At 45.1% G+C, this 12,137-nt stretch overlaps 2 protein-coding genes across 2 annotated transcripts; both read left to right on the top strand.

Moving 5' to 3' along the window:
* The first annotated feature begins 4,235 nt into the window (after positions 1-4,235).
* Positions 4,236-7,003, top strand: LOC124665076. The gene is made up of 3 exons (XM_047202479.1): positions 4,236-4,494; positions 6,223-6,325; positions 6,530-7,003. Exons 1-3 carry the CDS (start codon positions 4,236-4,238, stop codon positions 6,600-6,602), a joined length of 435 nt encoding a protein of 144 aa, XP_047058435.1. The 3' UTR covers positions 6,603-7,003.
* A 2,590-nt stretch (positions 7,004-9,593) lies between these two features.
* Positions 9,594-11,654, top strand: LOC124659349 (heat stress transcription factor A-6a-like). The gene is made up of 2 exons (XM_047197252.1): positions 9,594-9,806; positions 10,941-11,654. Exons 1-2 carry the CDS (start codon positions 9,597-9,599, stop codon positions 11,652-11,654), a joined length of 924 nt encoding a protein of 307 aa, XP_047053208.1. The 5' UTR covers positions 9,594-9,596.
* The last annotated feature ends 483 nt before the right edge of the window (positions 11,655-12,137 follow it).

Below are 12,137 nucleotides of genomic sequence, written 5' to 3'. Positions count from 1 at the left end.
GGTTTCTAATACAAAATCTTTCTTTTCCCCTTCTTCCATATCACCAAGTGTGAAAAACATGTGTTGGATTATAGGATTAAGATTAACAAATTTAGTTTCCAACAAGCGAACTAAATGCGCAGCAAGCAATTTCATAAGTAGGCGCAAGATCTACCAAGTGTCTATCTTCAAAATTTTCAATGGTACTAACATGGTTGAAGAATTCTTCTATATTATTTCTCCCAACTATAGACCCACGTCCTACCGGTATGTTCTTTGTGGTAAAATCAAAAGGAAACATGATGAAATAAGTAAAGTAAATGCAAGTAAACTAATTTTTTTGTGTTTTCGATATAGCAAACAAGATAGCAAATAAAGTAAAACTAGCAACTAATTTTTTTGTATTTTGATTTAGTGCAGCGAACAAAGTAGTAAATAAAATAAAGCAAGACAAAAACAAAGTAAAGAGATTGAGAAGTGGAGACTCCCTTGCAGCGTGTCTTGATCTCCCCGGCAACGGCGCCGTAAAATATGCTTGATGGCGTGTATTTCACACGTTCGTTGGGCAACCCCAAGAGGAAGGTATGATGAGCACAGCAGCAAGTTTTCCCTCGGAAAGAAACCAAGGTTTATCGAACCAGGAGGAGCCAAGAAGCACGTTGAAGGTTGATGGCGGCGGGATGTAGTGCGGCGCAACACCGCAGATTCCGGCGCCAACGTGGAACCCGCACAACACAACCAAACTACTTTGCCCCAACGAAACAAGTGAGGTTGTCAATCTCACCGGCTTGCTGTAACAAAGGATTAACCGTATTGTGTGGAAGATGATTGTCTGCAGAGAAAACAGTAGAAACAAGTATTGCAGTAGATTGTATTTCAGTAAAGAGAATTGGACCGGGGTCCACAGTTCACTAGAGGTGCCTCTCCCATAAGACGAACCGCATGTTGGGTGAACAAATTACAGTTGGGCAATTGACAAATAAAGAGAGCATGACAATGCACATACATATCATGATGAGTATAGTAAGATTTAATTGGGCATTACGACAAAGTACATAGACCGCCATCCAACCGCATCTATGCCTAAAAGTCCACCTTCAGGTTATCATCCGAACCCCTCCAAGCATTAAGTTGCAAGCAACAGTACAATTGCATTAAGTATGGTGCGTAATGTAATCAACAACTACATCCTTAGACATAGCATCAATGTTTTATCCCTAGTGGCAACAAGCACAACACAACCTTAGAACTTTCTGTCACATCGTCCCGTGTGTCAATGCAGGCATGAACCCACTATCGAGCATAAGTACTCCCTCTTGGAGTTACAAGCATCTACTTGGCCGGAGCATCTACTAGTAACGGAGAGCATGCAAGATCATAAACAACACATAAGCATAACTTTGATAATCAACATAACAAGTATTCTCTATTCATCGGATCCCAACAAACGCAACATATAGAATTACATATAGATGATCTTGATCATGATAGGCAGCTCACAAGATCCGACAATGATAGCACAATGGGGAGAAGACAACCATCTAGCTACCGCTATGGACCCATAGTCCAGGGGTAGACTACTCACACATCACACCGGAGGCGACCATGGCGGCGTAGAGTCCTCCGGGAGATGATTCCCCTCTCCGGCAGGGTGCCGGAGGCGATCTCCAGGATCCCCCGAGATGGGATCGGCGGCGACGGCGTCTCGCAATGTTTTCCGTATCGTGGCTCTCGGTACCGGGGGTTTCGTCACGGAGGCTATTTGTAGGCGGAAGGGCAAGTCAAGAGGCGGCACGGGGGCCCACACCACAGGGCCGCGCGGCCAAGGGGGCCGCGCCGCCCTAGGGTTTGGCTCCCCCGTGGCCCCTCTTCGTCTCGTCTTCGGTCTTCCGGAAGCTTCGTGAGAAAATAGGCCTCCGGGCTTTTATTTCGTCCAATTCCGAGAATATTTCTTTACTAGGATTTCGAAACCAAAAACAGCAGAAAACAAAGAATCGGCACTTCGGCATCTTGTTAATAGGTTAGTTCCAGAAAATGCACGAATATGATATAAAGTGTGCATAAAACATGTAGATAACATCAATAATGTGGCATGGAACACAAGAAATTATCGATACGTTGGAGACGTATCAGGCATCACCGCCCTGCCCCTGCATCTTCTGGCCGATTGGCGGCCCTTCACCAGGTGTTCTTACTTCCCAGAGACCAAGAAGTCCGAGGGGAAGCTCAATCGCTCCTGCCACGATGCTGGGCCAAGTGGTTCGTCCCCGGCGCCGGTGTCAGTTTGGTGGCGGAGCAACTCGACGGCGTGCTCCAGATGCGGTGAAGAGCTCAGAGGACCTGATTGCTTTTTCCGATTTTCTTTTAGGGTCTTCTCTGTAAAAGCTCGGGCCTTATCCAGAATTCCCCTAACCTGTAGGGGTTTTCTGTTATTTGTAACCGCCACTCTAATTTTCAATGCAGCTACTAGGGTCTTCGGACCCGACCCCTGTTCAAAAAAAAAACTCTTCTATAACTAGTAAGAACGCAAGAAGAGGACACACATGCTCATCCTCCGCTATTCGTCTCGCCGCGTGCATTGTGTCTCATGAATGAGCCGAGGAAAGATAAGACCTCTCCCATGTGCCACCTTTCATTTTGTCGCGAGTGAGATTAATGTACTAGTGGAAAAAGAATCTGAGTGGTTGTGAATTTTTCCTCTTTGTATCCCTTGTGGATCAATTTTCACTTGATTGTCTAAAAGAGGTCGCTCCTATATAGACTATGCGCGACAGTGGCACGCATGAGACCGCCTCCCGGTTATAGAGCTTGCGGGGTGGGGCTCATGACTTCCCCATCCCAACCTCCTAGTGTGCACCGCGAGATGTGATAGTAGGCCCCTGGAACCTCGACCGTCACCTACTCTGTGCCAACAATGTGCTCGAAGAATCGTCAAAGAGGTTTAATTTCACCCCAAGTCTCCAAATGTATAAAATTGGTAGAGATGCTTAGTTGTTTTGGGGGGGAGGGGGGAGGTTGCATTGTGTAGTTTGAATTTGGGTTTGGTACCTACTTCGTATGTGAGCATATCGGAGGAGGCCGAGTTCCACACTGATGATGCCCACTTGATTCATTTGGTCATGATTGTGTTGAGGATGTTTTTGATGCTTCTAAAAAAAGTGGGAGATCAAAGAGGAGAATTGCACGGAAGTTTGAGAAATTGCGTTGGTGAGGGCATGAGATGGTGTGACACTCAGATGCGATGACCATGAATGATCAAACCGTGAAAAAATATTGGCAACGTATTGAGGAGTGTAGACTCCTTCACAAGTAGAACAAGATGAGGCAATAGATCATTGTCAAGGAGATTATGCTTATGATGATGGATTCAAATGGAATGGATGACAAGGCAAAGGGATATTGGGAAATTAGAAGGGGACATCGGAGATCATGAATATCTTGGACCGGAATGATGGGAGGTAGATATTCGCTTAGCGGTGGTGGTGATGGAAGTGATAGAAACGATGTTGGCGGCAATGGAGGTGATGGCAACAACTGTGGTGGCAATGGAGCAGAGGAGACAATGGTGTTGTTGTTTGTTATCATGGGAAGCTTGATCAATGATTCTGGTCATGCTTTTGGCTATGTTTAATTACTTCTTCTACAATGGCCCATACTTTTGGATTGAAAACTATGGTCAACTTTGGAATTTTAATGCTTATAACTTAAAAACTATTGTCTTTGCCGTTGTTGTCTAGCTTAGGACATGCCCTTTTATGTTGTGTTGTTGTTTTGTCATGGTTGCCGTCTTCGGACTAGCCGATGTTGAGTTGTTGCTACGCTCGTTGCTCGTAGCCAGTGGTAGTGTTCTTGTGCTCAAACCTCTACCTTCTATAACATTATGGTACGCATTTGGCTTACTCTCGAAAAAAAGTTGAGTAATGAAAACTATTATAAATGTTGAGAAATGAAAATGATAAAAACTATTATCTAAATACATAGATTATTCAAAATCACTAAAAGTGGTTTGCGGTATATGCCATTTTGAGGACATATATATGCTATAGGAAATAATAATAAAAAATGGGACACATCAGTTTCAGCAAAAGAAGCCCCATTTGTGGATTACGCTTTTCTGGGCCTCTCTTGGGGCTATTTCGTATGGGCTCTATACCGGACCATTAGCCATCTCATCAAGGGTCGAGCTGCTTTGGAAAAGGCAGAAGTGGAAGCTAGGGTTTAAGGTCCACGACGAGGTGGAAGTGTGGAACACGGCGATGGCGACGGCGACGGCGAAAACCCTAGCGCGGGCTGGCTCCTCCCTCCTCGGCCGCTTCCTCGCCTCCCCGTCCCCAGCTCTTCTGCGGGCCGGACTTCCTCCTCCGTCGCTGCTCGCCAGGATCCAGCCGCACGTCCCGCCGCCGCCGGCCTCGGTGGACGCCCACGATGCGGATGTGGTCGCCAGGCTGACCTCGCTCCCCGGCGAGATCTCCTTCCCCTGCGGCCTCCCTTCGCTCCGCTTCCTCATTGACGACGGTACGGCCTCTCGCCCGCTCCACCCCTTCACCCCTTGCGCCTTCCAAAATGTTCGCGGCGCCAGACATTTTGATCATTGGACTCTAGTTGTATTATTGTTGTAGCATCAATGGTGAATGGGTGATGTATAAAGTTTGGGAAATGTTACATACAATTCGCTCTCTGAATATTTGCGGAACTCTACATCAATTCTCTTTCCAGCCAGACCCCTAATTTCCACCCTAGTGCTTGTTCTCTGTAGCTCTGGTGTGGTGGTAATTGGCGACAACTGGGATATTATGTTAATATCCATTCGTTCTATCAATCTATCCTGTAAGGGTTGCCTAGGAATTCCTACTTCACATTCAGTGCATGCTTTAGTTCACTGATTTGGTGCGCGAACAGATTACTATTCTGCAGATCTCATTATGTCATTAGTACCTCTACTCGTTTTTTCAACCCAAGTACCTGTACTCCTGGTATGGGATGTCGGTGATAAATTGATTAGCTTTATCATACAGTTAGCAGACATCTCTCTGGTGCATGATAATTTGAATAAGTTGCTGATAACACCAGGAATTGTTTCCTGTTTGATCTGTAATAACCGGTACTCGGCCATCAGTCTGCCACCCAGCTCATACAACCTAACTGGCTTGACAATCCTACTTAACCAGCGAGTATATGTTGACTGGTAGGGTTACCTGTTCCTTATATTGAGTGGGATATAGTTTACTGGACCCATTTTCTGTACATTGCCTACATTTTTTCACAACCTATAAATGACTGGGTTTAATCAATTATTTTCTTAATTGCTTGCATTTGATATTTTGATGTTTCATATGTTCATTTCGTTATGTACCCCAGTCACCAGAAGTTCACTGATCACTGTTATGTAGAGAAACGTACAAGCATTGGAATGCATCCTGTATCTTTACTACTGCAAAAATGGCATTTGGGAGTGGTAGTCCATCATCTATTCTCGCCCCCTTGCATGTAGGACCAACATTCTTCTCTATTGATGAATGATGACCTCTCCACTGACTCCCATTCATTCCTGCAATTGAAATTAGACCACAATGCTGCTCATCCATCTCAGTTCTGCTTTGTTCCTCTCTATTCAGAGCACAAAGACAAAGAACTGCAGTAACACACTGTTCAACTAATTATAAAAGCTTCTGTCAACTTTATTCTCTTATTAAGGTTTCATAGCAACACATGGGCCCCTTACTAGTTGTTTTAAATATCCATGCATGGTTACAAACCAGGACAACGGAACATAAATTTCGACACAGTTGTCTACGGATGATGTGGAACCATGAATACTGTACAACCAGCCATATTATATCAAAGTGCTTGTGGATTTTGAACTTTTTTGACACATAGACATGTGATTTAGGTGGGCTTGGATTCCTTGCAATATAAAGTGCTTGGAAATACTTGAGATTACACTTGTTTTGAGTAGCCGATAGCCGTTGGTAGGTTCCTTGCATGGGGCATATGGTGTGCATGTTTTGTCTTACTTTTGTTAACCATGTGTGTAATACTAGTTTTTTTGGTTAATACTACATAATTGATTATTAACTACTCCCTCTGTAAACTCTGTTCCATATTAGTTTGTACTAAATCAGCGATAACTAATATGGAACGGAGGGAGAACCTTGTAGACATATGAATGATCTTGTGAGATTGAATGAAATATTTATTTTTGCATTTTGGACATCTTCCTTGCTGATAACTGGCTATTTGTAGGAATTGATTCTGTTGTCGATGAAACACCCCTTGAGTTACTTCCCAAAAGAACTTACCAGCCCAGTACCATCAAGCGGAAAAGGACCCATGGGTTCCGAGCACGGTCTGTGTCCCGTCCCTCCCTCTTTTCTCATTTGACTAGTTAAAAGATGCTAGGTCTCATGATAATCCACTGCTTTCTTTTCTTGTGTACCTATTTTTGTAAGCTTTTAGTTTAGCCGATGTGTTATGTGCCAGATTTTGTTTAAATTTATGTATTCTCAGTGCTCTAATATTGGTTTTCTTATTCCTTACTTTTATTCTGCAGTAAAGCAACCACAGGTGGGCGTAAGGTGATTGCTCGGAGGATCGCTAAAGGCAGACACAAAATTTCATGGTAATGAAGCATCTCTGGGAAATTTCACCTCAGCTTTGAATCACTGTGGTACGAACATCTATGAAGCTTACAATACCTGTATCCTCACTGAGGAGGTAGAGTGAGGGCAGAACCAGAAGAACACCTACCTGAATTTCCTTACCAAACAAAACGTTCATTCCACCAAATAAACTTGGCAGAGTGGTGGTGGTCGAGGAGTTTACCGCTCTTTGTCTATGTATTTGTAACTGCATGCTAGCTGGACTGCTGTTATGCATTTGCGTATGTTCTACTGTCAGAGGTACCATCCCTGAGGTCAATTTCTGATCCTGCGTTTGTAACTTTGTTGTGGAGATTCGTCAGACTGTGCTGCTGAGTTCGCCTGTGAGCCTGCAGCCTCCAATGGATTGGTTATCCTTCCGGTTTGTTCTTTCTTTCAGAAAAGTCCGCATGCCTACCTGCCGTTGCTAAATCGGTGATAATTATCTGTTAGCGTTTGGTTCTGCCACGTTGTTTGTAGTTACGTCAGATTGTTTGTAGTCACGTCAGATTGCGTTCGGCGGATTGTTTGTACTCATAGCTGCCTGCTGCCTTTGTGACACCCTAAGCGCTGCTAGCCTGCTACGTTTGTGCCACCGATGTTATGATGCCTTGTACTTTGTACTCATAATCGTTCCATCTGTTGCGTTTCTAGAAGGGTGTCCTTTGTCAAAGTTCTTGTACCACGCAGAGAAAAATGGCGATATGTATGTGCACAACTCTGCATTTTTCTATTAAAGAAATGCACCTCTGCTTATTCAGTTATGTTTTTTCTTCTTTTGACAACGCTAACATGAGTTGTGGATGCGTTTTGCACTATAGTTTGGCCACCATGCTACCTTGAGCTCCAACTTATTTGAACCATAATAATGGGATTCCCGGTTGTTTCAGGGATCCTCACAGTCCGTGTGTCGAAGTTTTTTTTTTTTAGAAACACAGTACAAACGCAGACGCTCACATACACGCGCATACACTCACCCCTATGAACGCACACACGCACACCCCTACCCCTATGAGCACCTCCGGAAGACTGAGCCGGCGGATTGGATCTTGAAATTGACGAAGTCACCACAGGTGCCTCGCTGTTGACGGGAACGTCGCCTCCCACTGAATGAATATTCCGCCTTTATGAGACACACAGATGTCAAACCTGGGGTTTGAACTCTGGTGGGCTGGGGGTACAACCACCCTCCTAACCACCCAACCTCAGGTTGGTTCTCCCCTGTGTCGAAAGTTTCAATAAGACAACCAGAATTGTCTTATATGTGTCGAAGTTTCAATAAGACAATTCTGGTAGGCTTCCGTAGAGCACGCTCTTGCTGATTCTTTACATCGTATACATGAACTTCTTTCTGTAAAGTTTCACGTACACCGCTCAAGTTGTGGCCATACGGTGAAATTGGATTTCTTCCAGGAAAAAATGCAAGTAAAAGGAATAAAATGCAAAAAATTGCCTTCGACCATAAATATTTTTACATTTTTCTAAGAGTGTTTTCAGAACCTGTGAAGTGTGAACAAGAAAGAAAATACAAGATCAATGACATGAAAAATCATTCAGAGAATGAAAACTCATGAGTTGTTTTCTATGTTTTTTAAACATTAGGCCATAGCCCTGCCTTAAATTAATAAACCCGTTGCCTGTAAGTTGATACAAGATGCTGAAAACCAGCTAACAGGAACCGAAAACTACAAACAAAACAAGAAAAAGGAGTGAAACACAGCTTGAACTCCGAGACCATTGTCCAGTCTTGCGATCCGACTAGAGAGGTGTCGAAGCTGGTGAAGAAGGCCACCATTGAGGGACTCGCACCATTGTCAACCTCCAGAGGCCAAGCAAAGCCCAGGCACCATCCGTTTCCACCTCCAACGAAAGCTCCCTGCTTTCTCGCCCCGGATCGGACGGCACCGTACCTGTCGGAGGTAGATCGCTCTCCCTGAGCACGCATGGATATTGGAAGTTACCGCCGGGAAGAAAGACTCCGCGCACTCGCCTCGCCGTGCCGCCACCCACGAACATCACAGCCACCCGCAGCACACACCACCAAACCGGACCAAGCTGCCGGGAGTAAGCGAGGACGATGCATACCAACCTCCGTCGAGCTCATCCACCCAAACCCACTATCTCAAAACAGCTCCTCCAACGAGGGAACGACACCACCTGGGCGCCGCCACCGTCCAAACCAAAGCTTTGGGTTTTCACCCGAGATAGATAGGGCATGGAGGGAGGGGATATCACCCCGATGTCGCCTTCAGGAAGGAGAACGACGCCGTCAGCATTGTCGACGTCGCGGCCACCACTGTCGGCCAAGGGTTTTCCCCGATCCAGAGCCCACATCCGACCACCCCCCAGCCATCGGAGGAAGTCCGGGACCGGGGAGGTGCGACGAGCACCGCAGGGAGGAGGAGCCTCCGTCTTCAGATTTGGTACCAGAGGCCCATCAGGGTGACCTCCGCACCATGCCCACACCCGCCGCCCTCTTCACCGCCCACGCGGCCAAAGAGAGCCGACTGCAGCATCGGGCACTCGTCCGCGCGGCTGAAGAGAGCAGTTGTTTTCTATGTCTCCCTCTATTAAAGAAATCTTAAGAAACTTGAATGCAAACAAATTACATAAGCATATACTGTACGAACTATTTTTAGTGATCTCATTTCTTCTATCAACGGGTCTCATGCAAAATACGGCTATGAAATTTTACAAAAAGAACTCTGAAGAAAAGAAAATTGAACCAAACGCTAATTGCAGTCACAGCATCGCTCCACTTGTATAAAGTGCTAAAACCCCAGCGAAGCACCACACGCATGGTCAGATACTCAGATGGCTTCCTCCTCCCGTCTCCCACCCATCCCCGGCTCCAAGAGGACGCGCACTAGCGCCGAGGCAGGAGTCTCCAGAGAAGAAGCAATGGCGCGGGAAACGGCGGTTGTGAAGCGAGATGTGAAGCCGGAGGAGGAGGATGAGGCGTGGGCGTGGCCGCGCCCGATGGAGGGGCTCGGCGAGCCGGGGCCGGCGCCGTTCGTGGCTAAGACGTACGAGATGGTGGCGGACGCAGCCACTGACGCTGTGGTGTCGTGGGCAGACCGTGGGAGCAGCTTCGTGGTCTGGGATCCGCACGCGCTCGCCGCCGCCGTTCTCCCCCGCTTCTTCAAGCACGCCAACTTCGCCTCCTTCGTCAGGCAGCTCAACACCTACGTATGTATCATCAACAGCCCTATTCGCGTCCCGTCCTCTCTTTTTTAGGCACACCTGTTGTTGCAAATTACAGTTTATCCACCGTGTCTCCGCGATACAGTTCTAACTGCTGCCCTGTGCGTGTTGTTTGCAAGGTGAGAGGTATATGACCCTTGTTGCCTGCTGATTAAGAGTGTTTAGAAATCGGTTCCAATTTGAATTATAATCATGAAATGTCTGAATGTTGTGAGTTACTGAGTTCGGACTGCGATGCGCACGCTTGTTTGCTGGAAGTTTGAGCAGATTATAAATCACGCGCAATTGGGCCAATATAGGAGTTAAAAGTTTTTCTTATCGAAACCATGTAGTAAGAGTTAAATGTGTGTTAGAGTTTTACACTTTTATTTCACGTTTGCCTTCAAAAAATTATGGTTGTTGCTTGTTTTGGTCTGTTGTGATCAATTCTCTGCTTACGCGTTTGTGGTTTGTGATAATTCACTTATTTTAGTATTCATCAACTTCACTATGCTCGATGTGACATGTACCCAGTTTATTCGCAATGCAATCTAAGATGATCCCTTCTTTTTGGCCTTCTGGGCCTTACAGGTGTCCAAGTAGCTCATAAGTCGTACCCAATTTTTGTTCTACCACTTCAAGAACTAAAACCTCATGATCTGTCCATCCTTTATTTGTTAAAAATTGAAAGGTGATGTTAACATGGTTTAGTTTAACTTTGTTCCTTTTTTTTGGTGGTTTTGTTGACGTGAACCCCATGATTTTTGGACGGACCTAGCCTTTTCTTATTCCAGCGCTTACCACAAGACACCTTTGTTGCTGTAACCATTACATCTTGCCAGCATGTTCTGGTCTTCTCAATGCCTTTCTAATGGTATCTTTTCCTTCATAAAATTTCAACTGCAGATGAGATATTACAGGTTAGGTCACCATTGATTTAGTCTGGTAGCTAAAACAGTTAGAGATATGCTTGAGATTTTTTTTTTCTTGTATTATGTTCTTACTAAAAGAGGGAGTTAGATTTACTTGATTACTCCTGGATTCTGATAGGCTGCAATTATAGACTATCCCGGTCCTACTGAACTGCTGACTGTCACCATCCTGCAAATGTTTCTAACTTCTACGTGTGTTTCTGTGCAGGGATTCCGAAAGGTCAATCCAGGTCGGTGGGAATTTGCGAATGAAGCCTTCTTAGCTGGTCAGAAGCATTTACTGAAGGACATCAGGAGGCGACGTCCTTCCAAGCATCAGATGGAATCACAACTTAGAAATGGAAATGTTTGTCATCGACAGCCTGAATATCTCAATGAGGTTGATAGTTTAGAGAGAGACGGTGCAGCTCTAAGAGCAGAAGTTATCACACTTAAGCGGAAATATGACATCTGTAAATCTCTGCTCATTGCCATGGAGCAGAGGGTCCTAAACAATGAAAGGAAGCAACAGCAGATCATCACTTTCTTTGCCAAGGCACTCAGTAACCCAGTCTTTGTGCAACAGATTTTTCTCAGTTGTGCAGATAAGAAAGAGCTAAGAAACACCACAAAAAGACAGAAGCTGGTGGAAAATGAAGAACAGCAAGTTGTCGATGCGCTATTGAAGAAGAGTACGACTGCAGGTAGCAGTGACTGTAGCACAACTGCGAACGATCAGCCTCTGCCCAAGGGGAGTGATCAGAACATAGGCGACATGTGCGATGATGTATGGGAAGAGCTGGATGCAATACCTGGAACTCAAATTAAGCAAGAAGGCAAGGGTGATATCGGCATCGATATTGAGGAGTTCACCGGAAGGACTTGTGGTTGGGTTGATGACTGCCCATATCTGGTTGACCCAATGCAGTTTGTGGAACACTAGAGGTATGTGAACAACAGAATCTGGCAGTGGAAAAGTGGAGTTGTTCATGTTACGTTGTGCCATCTCATATCCGTACATCAGTTAGCCCACTTCTATGTCATTGCACACTGTTTCTCTCCTTTTCAGTTAGCCGCCTTTTCTGTCATATTACATTGTCTCTATTTTTTCGCTCGATAGTGTTAGCTCGTAAGAACATTGAAAAAAATACTAGCAGAAGTTCTCTCTGACAATGAAAACCAAGTATCTGCACAAGTTTGATGGTGAGTTCTAAATTTTGATGTATGCACCAAAGCATCGGGATATTGTTTTGCATTGTTTGCACCATGCAGCTGGGTTGAAAATGTGTGTTGTTTGAGTCTGTGAATAGAAGGGAACATGGATGTATGATATTCCTCTAGTTCTTTGACTCACGGAAAATTTTATGTGCATAAAAAATATGCTTACTGTTTTCATATCAAATTGGTCTATAGTTGCTTCTTCTCA

Source organism: Lolium rigidum, chromosome 6 (assembly GCF_022539505.1).
Source record: "Lolium rigidum isolate FL_2022 chromosome 6, APGP_CSIRO_Lrig_0.1, whole genome shotgun sequence".
Lineage (NCBI taxonomy): Eukaryota > Viridiplantae > Streptophyta > Magnoliopsida > Poales > Poaceae > Lolium > Lolium rigidum.
This window is presented reverse-complemented; position numbering and strand designations above follow the sequence as displayed.